The following is a 12,475-nucleotide window of genomic DNA, read 5'->3' on the forward strand; positions in this document are numbered from 1 at the left end:
ATGTTCTGTCTTAAAAATGACAGTCTTGTGCTTGCTTCAAGGATATTTGCAATTCTCGTACTTGTGTTAGATGTTAGATTAGATAATTCTAACACTCCCATCTGAATTTGCAGTCAATGCCTTTATAAAAATTCAGAGTGTTTAACAAAGAATTTGTTTGTACTGGTCTAATACAAATGTGTCACTGAAAACAAAGCTTGATTTTTAACTGTTTCCCATATGGCTAAAGTCAGTTACATTTTCCTACTACTGACAAATTGTAATTTTTGTTATTTTTGATTAACACAATCCTTTACCTTATTCACAAGATTATACTAAGGCTTATATTCAGTCAAGACAGCATATTGGTGTATCCAAATCAGATTAGTCCAAAACAACTTGGACTAAAAATAAATTAACTTCTGTGTCTAGTTCAAGCTCCTTGTCCTTTTCTATAAACAATGTAACATTTAAAACCTCAAAAAATGGTTATGCACCACTGTAGCGTTTTTTCCACTCTCTAGTGAGGAAAATTACTTCTAAGTAGCAAAATGGTAAGTGAGGTCAGTGCAGGTAAGAGCTATTCCTTTTCCATCTGCCCTCTAAAAATAAAATAAAAAGCTACCCGGAAAATCACGCACCGTCTTCCACTTATTCTGCAAATTGTATGGCGGACGGGGTCTGTTTTCTCCTACTACTGTGCTCTTGTGTGAGAGCTGGACTCATGAGCAGTGGTCTGTTTTCCAAACCAGTGGCTCTTAATCAGTTACAGAAACTCCAGTAGACGTAGTTTCCTTTTTTTTTTTGGTCTACACTAGTGAGGCATCTGATGCAAATTGTCTCGCTTTTTATTAAGAACATCTGCGAATGCTCCACATTTCAGTTCATACGTTTCAGTGCGTGCTGAAGAAATCAGGACTAGGACTAAAGTCAGATTCTGGTGGACTTTGGCCTCAAGACTGAGGCGTCTCCACCATGGCTTCGGCATGAGGAGCTAGAATCTGCTTTCTGTTACGAAGATGTGAGTTTAGAATAATTTTGAAAAAATAAATGTCACTGACAGTCTGCAACAGCGAAACTGAGAATAGCATTTGCCTGCAAGTCTTTCAGACTGACTTTTTTCTTCCTCTCGGTGTTTTGGTAAGTGGATTCAGCACCCAATTATGTTGTGGCTGTGAGGATGGTAACTGAAACGGGTAATGGAAAAGGACTGTCATTTTTGGTTCGGTCTTTTTTGGTTCCCAGGAGTAAGAAAATCCTGAGCCTGATATATGGTGAATCACAGGCATTAGAGTAGGAAAACTCCCTTTAGGTCATATCCAGCCAGTCTCTCAGGGGATAATTCAGGATATTTTTATGTCCTGTTATATAGTAGGCTCTCTTTTAAAAATCTGCATCCATAAAGTTCCTGCCTTTTTGTTCAGATGGCCATTTATTAGTTGCTTGTAGTGCTTATAACTATAATCTTACCTTTTTTCTCACCCATCTCTAAAATATGAGGAAGTGCAAATACAGATTTGCAGGGACTTGCGAATGTGAAGGTTTTAATATCTACTACATAGCTTGCGCTTTGTATACACTAACATTAAAGCTGACTGTTCATTTACTTAGTTTCCTCTGATTATAATTTTTACTTCTAAATCAACCTACCCCCTATCCGCTAGACGTTTACAAGCTGATGTAACAGTTCCTCCCTTTTTCATCAGCACATCCTGTCCAAAGATTGTTTTTATTGCTCTCCTCTAGACTTCTTACAACTTGCCAACGCACTTAGGAAGAGATATGCAAGATCCCAGGCTGGACGCAGTAAATCCACATGGAGAAAGATTTCTATACCATTTTATCTCCCTTGTCTAACCTGTGGAGTATTTATATATATTCCACAATTTCCGTGGCAGGTCCTCTGAGTTGAAAATACCACGAGAGCATGAGAACTGAATTAATCCTTCTGTCAAACTGCAACAGTAGCAAGTGAAAACAAAATGATCGGTCCCTTTTTCTCCAGTGATTGCCTGAAGAATCCCTCTGTTGCTGATCCGTTAATCTCTTTCAGTGGATCATGCTGAATGTGTTATCTTTGCTGATTAGAAAAATGTGTGCTTCATGTAATTTGTCTGGAATTGTCAATGTCTAATCGTCACTCCTAGTCTTAGCATTTCACCATACTCAGTATTTTTTTGTGATGTAATTACTTGTTGCAGGTTGTTTCACAACGACAGATGGATTCATTCAATCTATTTCATTTGCAAATGTTTAGTTCCGTAGCCAGATTCCTTATTTTAATGCAAAAAAGCTAAAAGTCCAATTCTGCTACATTTCAGTAGCAAGTTACAAGTCTTTGGATTTCTTTGCGCTAAGCCCATATTTAAGCTATATTAATTCCATTTGATCTTACACGTTTAACTGAGACTAAATTCAGATTTTAGGTTTCCTGGGATTTCTTTAGATCTCTTAAAGCAATAGAAACATTTCCAAAAGTTGGTCGGTCCACGTAAAATCGGTGCAGGTTTTCCTCTGTTTGCTAGGCTGGAGTCTGCAGCAGTTTCACAGCTCTCTCAGGAAAGCTGAGTCGTTTCTGCAGAGGGACGAGACCTCCGAGAAAAGAGTGAAGCAAAGAAGTGGGCAGGGCCGGTTATAGCAGTCATGAGTGAGAAGGTCCCTGTCTTTGGGTCTGAGTTTTTGGCCTAAATGTCGCATTAAAATTGCAGGTGGAAAATCTTTTGATGCTGAACTGCTCTTTCCAAAACTTATGTTAAAAGTAGAAACAGTTGTTCCTCATATGTATACCAGATCATGGAAAAGACTAACAGCAACAGAAGGGATTGCATTCTCATCTGAAAAATGTAAAAGATAGTATTACTTTTATTATTATGATTAATAATGATAATAATAATAACAATGCCATTAATAATATATAGCATTTATGTGTTATTTCCTAGGAATAGATCTGTGCTTTGCAAAAGAGGCAAGTATCATTCCCATTTTACAGAGGGGGTAACAGATGAACACAAGTCAAAGTATTTATCCCAATAAGTCCTCCAGTAAGCTAGTGGCTGAATGGGAAAAAAAATTGAATCTCTCATTCTCGAGTTAGTATGATACTGGCCGAGGAATTCTCCCATCCTTCTGAAGTGCTTTTTTTAAACCACTTTAGGTATGTGCTGTTGCACATGAGGTAATGGAAGTATTCAAGGTTACACTTGAACCTTGACCCTGATTCTTCGTCTTCACTGATTCTACCCTTCTTTTAACCTGTCCTGCTATGGTAGTTAAATCTCCTGCCATCAGACTTCCCAAACTCACCCTACTCTGATTCTTGACAATGTCCAAGTCTCTGCCTGAGCTGCCAGCATTTCAAGAGACTGATGCTTTTTAGTTTTTGCATTTCTGAAAATGAAGGGAGAACGTAGCATGAACAAAGAAGTTAGGCTCATTTTTCATACTTAACTTCAAAAAATGGGAGAAACATAAATAAACATAATTTATTCCTTAAAATTCCACAGATGGGAAAAATTATCTCTGGTCCTTTTGATGAAACCTGCACACTCTGTGCTATATCAAGACCGGCTTGAATTACTAAATTCAGCACACACGCTCTGTCTTCTGGCACCTCACCTGTTTATTTGCCCTGTGAAACGTCCTTCCTATAACCTTCTTCGCTGGGAGATATGTCTGCTAAACAAGCACCTTTCCCAGTCAGATGGACTGGATTCAAGCCAGGCTGTTGATGGGGTTGCAGAGGGGGAGGAGTAGAAAGAGGTTTTTAACCATCTCGTTGAAGAAACCGACAACAAAAGAAATGCCCTTGCAAAATGGAAACTGATGGTTGGTTGTAATTTTCCACTTTTATTTCAGCAGTGAGTATGTGGTAGATGTTGTGCCCCATAGATGTATTCAGCAAGGAACCCTGCTATTTCTGTGAGATATCTGTGAATATTGCCGTTGTGGGCAAGAACATGTGATACAACTTTGGCTGACAAAGCATTGGCCGTTTAAAAAGTCTGTTATTCATTCCTAGTTTTTACATCTCCCTTTCTAGCCCAGAACTGAGATTTGCTTTCATGAAGTCCTATTGTCTTCCTGCTTCTCCATGGACAGTTATTTTCTCAGAGGCCAGTCACTGTTGCTGGGATATTGGCATTGATTTTTTGTCAAAGTTCTTCCAAATAAAATAGAATCACAGAGTTTTTCTTTAAGACAATAACAAACCCCACATGTGTAAAAGGCTTCTGCATGCTTTGCAAGCAGACAAAACAGAAAATGATTAGGCAAATGTTGTCCACATATCTCTCTAGATTGTAATTGCCTACATTTTGATCTGGATTTATCCCATCTAACTTTAGATCCTTTATAGGCTGAAAATCTTTCAGGTAAGAGTCCAGCCAACTCTCTTTGAGTTGATTTGAACACACATCTCTTTTTATTCTTTTTCATTAATGTTGCCCTTTTCCCTTCCACTTCACCTGAAAGATTTCCTTTTCTACACAAAAAAAATTCAAAACTGCAGAAAAATTCTCTAGGACTCCCATGTAGCGGTAGTATTTTTTATACCAGTTTAAAACTATTTGGATAAAAAACTTTTCCGTTGCTGCCTAACCTGCCGTAGTCTTTAAATTACAAATACTCTGCTAGATCTTATGAAAGTTAATTTTATTTTTGTTAATGTGATTGAAATCAAGTAGATATCAATAGCAGTAACTGTACCCTCAGAGTGTCCCTTAATGACATGCAAATATGATAGTAATGTGGCTGACCTGATGTTTTAATAGTGCTGGTGGAATGGGTGGATGGAGTCAGTGGTGTTGTTGATCACAAAAAAGGGATATTGCAAGACTGTTTTTACACCATTGACGTTTCAGTCTTAACACTGTTGGAACATCGTTTAGTATTAATTCAGTAAAGGTCAGAACAATTGTGGGGAAAAAAACGTTGACAGAACAAACAATTGGCTGTGGCTTGTAATTGTGAAAGCTTTATGTAATTATCTTTTTGTCTCTCGATCCTATTGGATCCAGAACAAGTAGCAATTCCTCAGTTTGACAGAGCGCAGACCTTTGTGGAATCACACGGATCTCAGTACTGCACTGTGTGATTACTCTGGAAAATAAGCATCTAGAGCAGTTATATTTAGGTAAACAAACATAAAGCAAGGAATGACTGAATATAGTTTTAATTAAGAAAAACAACAACACAAAAGTAAGGTCCAACAAGCAAAGAAGTGGAATTGTATTTACTAATAACAAAACTGCTGGAGACAAATACCTTTACATTAGCCATATGTAGTGATTCCCTTTGGTTTTGATGTCATCTTCTCTTCTTGAATCATGGCCTCTACATCAGAGTGATGACTTAATGTAATGGAGTCTGAGAAACACAGAATCTAAGTTATATTTCTTATTTCCTTCTTTTGGTAGACACATAGCAAAAGAGAGACTTGTTCAACGAACAAACAAAATCTTCATGGTGAAGTACCATATAGTATTTCCGGCAGATACATTGGAATAGTTCTCCAGTAATACATATTTTTCTGTAGTTTTAATTTCACCATTTTGCGAATACAGACTGAAGTCAGAAGTGGAAAGAGACCACCCGCAGCTTTGAAAATGAGCCCTTTGAAGGTGCTCGCGTTTGAATGGCTGACATTTTCCCAATATGAGAATTGTGTCCCTGAAATTTATGAGCATTCTTAAGAGATTTGTAAGGGAAAGGAATAGGGTTAGTGAAGTCTCCATAGGAATTGAAAACATGCAGCATGAAAAAACACCTAATTCATTTCCCCCTTTTACATTTTTTTTGAAAACAAATATTTACATAGTAAAGCATCAGTACCTTTTACTGCATTGTGATACTGCAAGCAGCAAAAAAAAAAAAAAAACATTCTTTCTGCAAAGTAGAAATACAGCTGTTGAGCTCTTAACAAAAATAATAGTATTTAATAAACCAGATTCAAGTCACATATCCCTGAGTTGCCTTTGGAAGTCAGAGCCAGCAAAGTAACGTGTTTGGGGAGAGGAAGGAATTTTAGCGTCATGGATAAAATCCATTCCCTGATGCTTGACCTTAAAGCTGGAGTGTAGGAGTACCCTAAGGTATCTGGAGAACCAGAAGTCTCTGGAACACGGTGATAGAGGTACACAGTGGCCAGTGGTTTTGGGGAGAAGCAAACCTGCAGTGACCAGCCAACAGCTGGAACACAACTTGACGTTAAAGGCAGCAGCTACTCCTCAACTGGTATAATTGATGGAACTGAAATAAAGACTTTTCCCTTTTTCTGGGAGATGAGGATTTGACTCACAGTGTTTTTATGCTCTCTGAGTTCATGCCCTTGCCTACTTCTGCAAGCATTGTAATTGAAAACTATACATATTTGGAAAATATTCCTACAGACCTTGCTCATCTGAACAATTTGTCCTGACTTCAACAGCACTGTTGATGTGAGTAAGAACTGGAGTGGATGCATGCTTTGAAACAGTGCTGTATCTCTCTAATCTTCGTTTGTCAAATGTTGTTTGGTAAAGCTTGGAAGTTACTTTAGCAGACATATGTAGGAAGAACACATTTTTAGAAGAAGACTGGCTGTTCCTTTTTGGCTTTGATTTATCTGCATATTGAAACATGTATGTTTGGAAGATTGATCTTTTCATCTGTATCCCTCTAATTTACCGTCTTTTGTTGCATCTGCGTATTTCCCTTCTCGATAACTCCTTTTATGAGTATTTTTTTAAGCTTGTAAAAAATTTCTTTACTTTGAAGCCAAGAATTGACATAAAAAGCAAAACTGTTGTATAAAAGGCTGTTTTAAATAGATATTAGCAAAGTAATGAGTCAGAGAACAGTTACTTAATTAGCTAGAGATTTGTTATCTAACATTCTCATTGGGGAATATAATTGATTGTGTACTCATATGACACTTGAGATACAAATTTTCAATCTCAGTAGTGAAAAAGCCACACAATCCTTATCACTGGGGATGCTATTTAGTTTTTTAATTACAACCGTATATATGTTGGCTTCTGCCTTTCAGCAGTAGAGTAGATGACGTTTGCACCTGTGTGCCCAAGGTGAAGAACTAAGGGCTGTCCTGTAGAGGCTGTATCCACGAATCTGTATCTAAGAAACACGTCTGAGAATTTTTCTGTTAAAAGTCTTTGAGATTCCACTAGCACCCACGGCACACGCTGAAGCGTGATTTAAATCTCCTAGTGGTAAAGGTAAAGGTATCGATAGGCAGAGATGATTTTCATAATTTATGTCACTTACTGTATTACTATGCAAACCTCTTCAAAACTGCCTGAGCCACTAAAGCTACAAGTTTCTGTGTCTGTATTATGGAGGCGGAAACTGATCTTATATTTCTATAACCATATATTTACACGCTTGGCTGCTATTTCTGCTTTTGCAGATTTGTAGCATAGCAGCAGTGCAATATCTGTTTAATGAAGGGTACGTAACACTGGGGCTAAAATAAAGATGGTTATACACAATGTCCTGCACAGTAGTGATTCTCTCTCCTCTAAGAATAAAAAGCAGAGATGCAGTCAGAAACATTACACTGAAAGCAAAAGGTTTTATTTTGGCTTTTAGTCTCCCTGAGGGATTTATCAAAGATACAAATTCCAACACTTCAACAGGGAAAAAAAAATTATTATTTTGAACTTAGAATATAGCTTTCAATGACAGGAATATAGTTAATAGTAAAAATTTGTTGTAGCTGAATATTAAAATCCTACCTGGAAGGGATAATGTTCCTTTAAAACATTCACAATCTATTCTCTAGTTTTACTCTATTATTTACTACTGAAGGGGCTGATATCATTAATCATTACTGGAGCTTTAAAGCAGTAGAATCAGGTAGGGTGATGGTATCTGTCTCAGAACACATTTGTGTGAGGTGAAGAAAATGCTACAAGATATTCGCTGACCTCAGGGGATGCAGGAAACTTCCATGACTCATTTTATATCAGCATATAGTAAGTTTCAAAACCATAAATACACTCCCCCAGGTATTAAAATGTTATATATGTCTGCCTTAAAACATAAATTCCATGAGAAATAATAGTTATGAGCCTAAATATACATAAAACTAGCCTCAATCCTTTGCTGGACCTGAACCTTAAAGACTATGGCACAAAGCAAGATTAAAAACAGAGATTTCTCCCAGTTGCTTGTAGAATAACTCATCAGTGCTTATGGCTTTGCCCGGTGACCAGCAGTAGACACTCACTGCTACACCCCCTTTGTTTTCTATCCCCCTAATCCTTGCCCAGAGGCTCTCCACCACATCATCACTAACTGCAATCAAACTCTCCTTTACGTACAGTGCAACACCTCCACCACACCCACCCTGCCCATCCCTCCATCCCTCCCGGCACTCCGGTCATGGGACTCATTCCACCAAGTCTCCCTAACGCCAAGAGTATCGTAGCTCTGGGAGCTGACCAACGCTTCCAGTTCATCCTCTGTGCTCCTCATACCACGTGTGTTGATGTGCAAACATTTCAGATATGTTCCTGAGCCCTGCTTGCTCCCGGGAGCAGCGTAAATGTTCCCACTAGCATTGCCACCCTCAGCTGATGCCACACCAACCCTCAGTTTACCCGCTGCAACTCTGTTGGTATCCCCTTCCCCTGTGGATCCTAGTTTAAAGTTCTTGACTATTTTGGTTTAAAGGATCTTGAGTACGAAAATAATTTATGTGCAATTTCATACAGAATGTTTAGGATGTTTATTAGCAAGTATACTTTCAAAAGGAATGGAAAAGCTTAGAAAAGGCATCTGTTAGGGAAATCATTTTTTTTTTCAGCTGAGAGTATTTAATTCTTGAAATAATAAAACAAGTACTTCTGTTATTGCTTTTCTTGTAGCTAAAATTATTTTACATATTTGGACTATGAAGCTAGAAGAAGATGCTAAAGAGAAAGGAAGGGTTTATATTCTTAATCCAAGAAAAGATATGGGCTAAGTTTAGTTGCCCACACAGAGGTGTCTCATGTCATCTGAAATCCTGTGAAATCTGTTGCCTGGCTTCCAGGTACAGTTGCATAGGAGCACAGTCTCCCAATGATCTCGTCTGGTGTTCTTGGCTTAAACTTACTGTGGTTTTAGAGCTATTGCAGAGAACAGGGTTCTGTTTGATTCAGATCTGCTGGGAAATGACCTTTTTTGCTGTAAAGATACTACAGCCGGATTTCATTACCTGCCTATAACTCAACCGCGTTGTATGTTTCATGAATTACCAGAGCTGCCTTTGTCTGCTTCATCAGCGGTGTATAATGAGCCTTTATTAGTTGTAGGCTATAATCAGCAAGTCATTGTACACATCTCGTGTTTTCCACAATGATTTGTTCCTCCTCCTGCCCCTCACTGTGATGTTCTAACATTTTGTATCTTTCTTTTAGGTTGGCTGTTACTTGAAGACCCCTAAATACCCAATCTGGTTGGTGTGCAGTGAAAGCCACTTCAGTGTGCTTTTTTGCTTGGAAAAGGATTTAGTAGGTGACTGGAAAACAGAGAGGAGATTTGATCTATATTATTATGATGGCTTGGCCAACCAGGAAGAAGAAATACGGTTAACGATTGGTATGTACAGCTCAGTAACTCTGCATTTCATTTCCAACAGTGGCAACAGATCAGAAGGAAGAATCCAACAAAACACACAATAAAGGCTTCAGGCGTTAAAGGTTATTTATGTGCCTGTTTCCTAATTTTTGTAATTGGTTTTGGTGGTTAACTGGGAATTAGATTTCACAAGGAAATTTTGCAGATAATCTCTTGAAAGGGTTAAAAGTAAGCATGTGCTACTTTATTAGGACTAGTAAATCTTCCAGTGACACTAATTTCAGAAGAAAAGTTTGTAGCCTGGACTGTTCGTGCTTCCAGGTCTATAAACCGTATTTAACTCCCCCCATTCTCCTTCACATGTTCCCACATTTTTTTACAGGCAGAAAGTGCAAGTCTCCTGTTCCTCTACATGCCTGTAGTCAAATGAGCAGAGAGGGTGGGAAGGCATGAAATATGTGCGTCCAAACCCAGCCACTTCAGAAGATGGCAATAATCTGCTGACAAAGTCTAGTCTCATACCTGCTTGTAAGCATGCCTGGAAACACAAGCGTGGAAACGATCTTCCAACTTCTTACACTCATTCTTTCAAGACACCATGCCAAATTGTGCAGCTGCTTTTACAGTAATTGTGTATTTCTCCAACTGAAAGGCATTTGAACAAGAAATATTCTGATGCTTAGTGCCATATTGAGACATTCTTGACCACTAAATTCCTATTTGCTATTAATATCTGACTTATCTTTTGTTTTCTTGTCTTCAGTATATTTATACAATCTAATCAAATTCCTTCTCAGTCTTAAGGAGCCACTCTGTTGTAGTCTGCTCTTTAAAAATAAGCTGTCTGTATTCCATGTTTGCACCTACATTCTGGTTCTTGGATGAGATGAGTTAAAGCATGAGTGTTGTATGTTCTAACTGAGCAAAGCTATTTGCATGGTGGGAGTGCTGGGGGCTTCAGCATCTCGCAGAATTTGGTAGTGAATTCAGTCATCTTTCTATCTGTTATTTATCCTTTTATTTTAACTAAAATCCCTGTCTTACTATTGTAGTGATCACATTATATATTATCTCAAAGCATTTTTTCTGTTGTGTTGCACCATGTAACATATGGCCCAAAAACAAGTGTCCTTTTCTGTCTTTTCATTATTAATAAATCAGGACTGTTTACAAAATTTAAAGCTACCAAGCACTCTGAGACCCCTGGATGAGGAAGTGCTCAAAGTATATAAAATGTTTTCTCTTTACTGTTCAACCTGTCATGGAGTATCTGTATTTCTCCTCGAAGACTAAACTCACAGTGAGAAGTAGACACCTTTCTCTTTTAACTGTAGATTCTTCCAGGGATGTGTCCTAATAAATCTTTTGTTATCTGTGAAATTCTGCAAGATGCTGTGAAATGCAAATGATTTCATCATTCCAGGGAATTGCTTTCCTAGTAATCACTTTCCAGTAATCCTTTGTTAGGTCTGGAGAAAAACTGAAATTACTTTTCTGTCCAAAAGATAACAGTGATTGTACATCTAAACCATGCATACAGGACCAGATGGAGGTATCAGAATGCTAAGTATTACTGGTATTTCTGTTGTGGAAATGTCAGCAAGCTGGGATGGTTGGGGAGCGTTACCTAGAGATAGAACACGAGGTCCTGGGTGCTGCACAGCCACGTCTCACTGGTGCTGGTTAGCAAAGTTGTTTACTTTTCACTAGCAATAAGGTGAATTCCTTGGAATGGGAATCTTGTTTATAATTAGGAAGATTATAATCAAAGTCACATTTCAGGAAATCTCGAAGAAATTACACTGGGCAGAAAAAGGCAAAAAAGTCAGAAAGAAAGAGTAGAATTACATTTTAAGGTAATAGCAATTGCCACTTTATATTGAAAATTTGCCCTGCTTCTCCTTACCAAAATGTAGAAAAGAAACACAAAGTTCCTTCCTAAATGCAGGCAATGCCTGCTAGTGAATTAAACGTGCTTTCCTAGATAAATGAAGATTCTTCAGTCCTTTCCATTGAGGTAGAAATTTCTGACAGGCTGAGAAGGAAAAAAAGCTAGTGTGTCTAAATAACTCACATTTTGCTCATCCTCCTTTGTCAGCTATTTAGGGACTGAGTAGAGATCCTGGGATACTTGTTACATGTCACAGGGAGTGCTTGTATGCAAATGAGTGCATATTGCTTAGAGAAATACTGCCTCTCCTCTCTAATATATACAGTTAACACCTACCTGTGTTAACATTTACAGTGTGTTGTCTCCAAGTGAAGATATAGGGAATTTTTTGTGCAATTTCACTTAATAAATCATTCGTATATCTCATTGGGGCATACCTTCAACTGAGTAGTATCCCTTTAAAGGAATTTTCAAAAAGCAGCTGAATAATTGCAAAGAGGAATATAACTGAATTTCTCAGAAGATTCTTCCAGAGTCGTAGACACTATCCTCAGCCCCTTTCAGATCCCGCAGAAGGTAGTGAAATTAGCAGTGAAATTAGCAGAGGTTCAGATATTGGGGACGGCTTCAAGGGAAGGCTGGTACATTGATTACGACATGTTCTTTCAGAACATTACTTTTTTTCACAGTCGAGATGAGATTGTTCCAATGTGCAAAAGTCTTCTGGAAAGGTAATTAATAAAACATTGGGTTGCCTTTTAAATTAGAAGTAGTATTTCTTCTCTCAGTGATTGTTCTGATTCCACTCTTCTAACCTGTGCTCCTCACATCTGAATAGAAAGTTTGTAACTTCATGCTCTCAGCTTCTCACTGCCCTTAGCTTAGAACGCAAGTGAACATAAGAGATTGTATTCTCATCCTTCTTGATGAGTCCAACTTCAATATTGCTTGCTCCAAATGAGTTGTATGAAACACTTTCAAACAGATAGTTGATTTGGCTAAATGTTCCTTACAGCTCCTGTAAGATACATCCCTAGTGATACTCTT

General features: G+C 38.0%; 1 protein-coding gene across 1 annotated transcript in view; it reads left to right on the forward strand.

The window, feature by feature from the left end:
* Nucleotides 1-12,475, forward strand: part of FAM188B (family with sequence similarity 188, member B) — a 56,362-nt gene that overhangs the window by 37,355 nt on the left and 6,532 nt on the right. The window contains exon 12 of the mRNA XM_009869893.1: nt 9,378-9,558. Coding sequence (XP_009868195.1) covers nt 9,378-9,558 — 181 coding nt within the window. The remainder of the gene's footprint in view (nt 1-9,377; nt 9,559-12,475) is intronic.

Source organism: Apaloderma vittatum, unplaced genomic scaffold (assembly GCF_000703405.1).
Source record: "Apaloderma vittatum isolate BGI_N311 unplaced genomic scaffold, ASM70340v1 scaffold885, whole genome shotgun sequence".
In the NCBI taxonomy this organism is placed as follows: Eukaryota; Metazoa; Chordata; class Aves; order Trogoniformes; family Trogonidae; genus Apaloderma; species Apaloderma vittatum.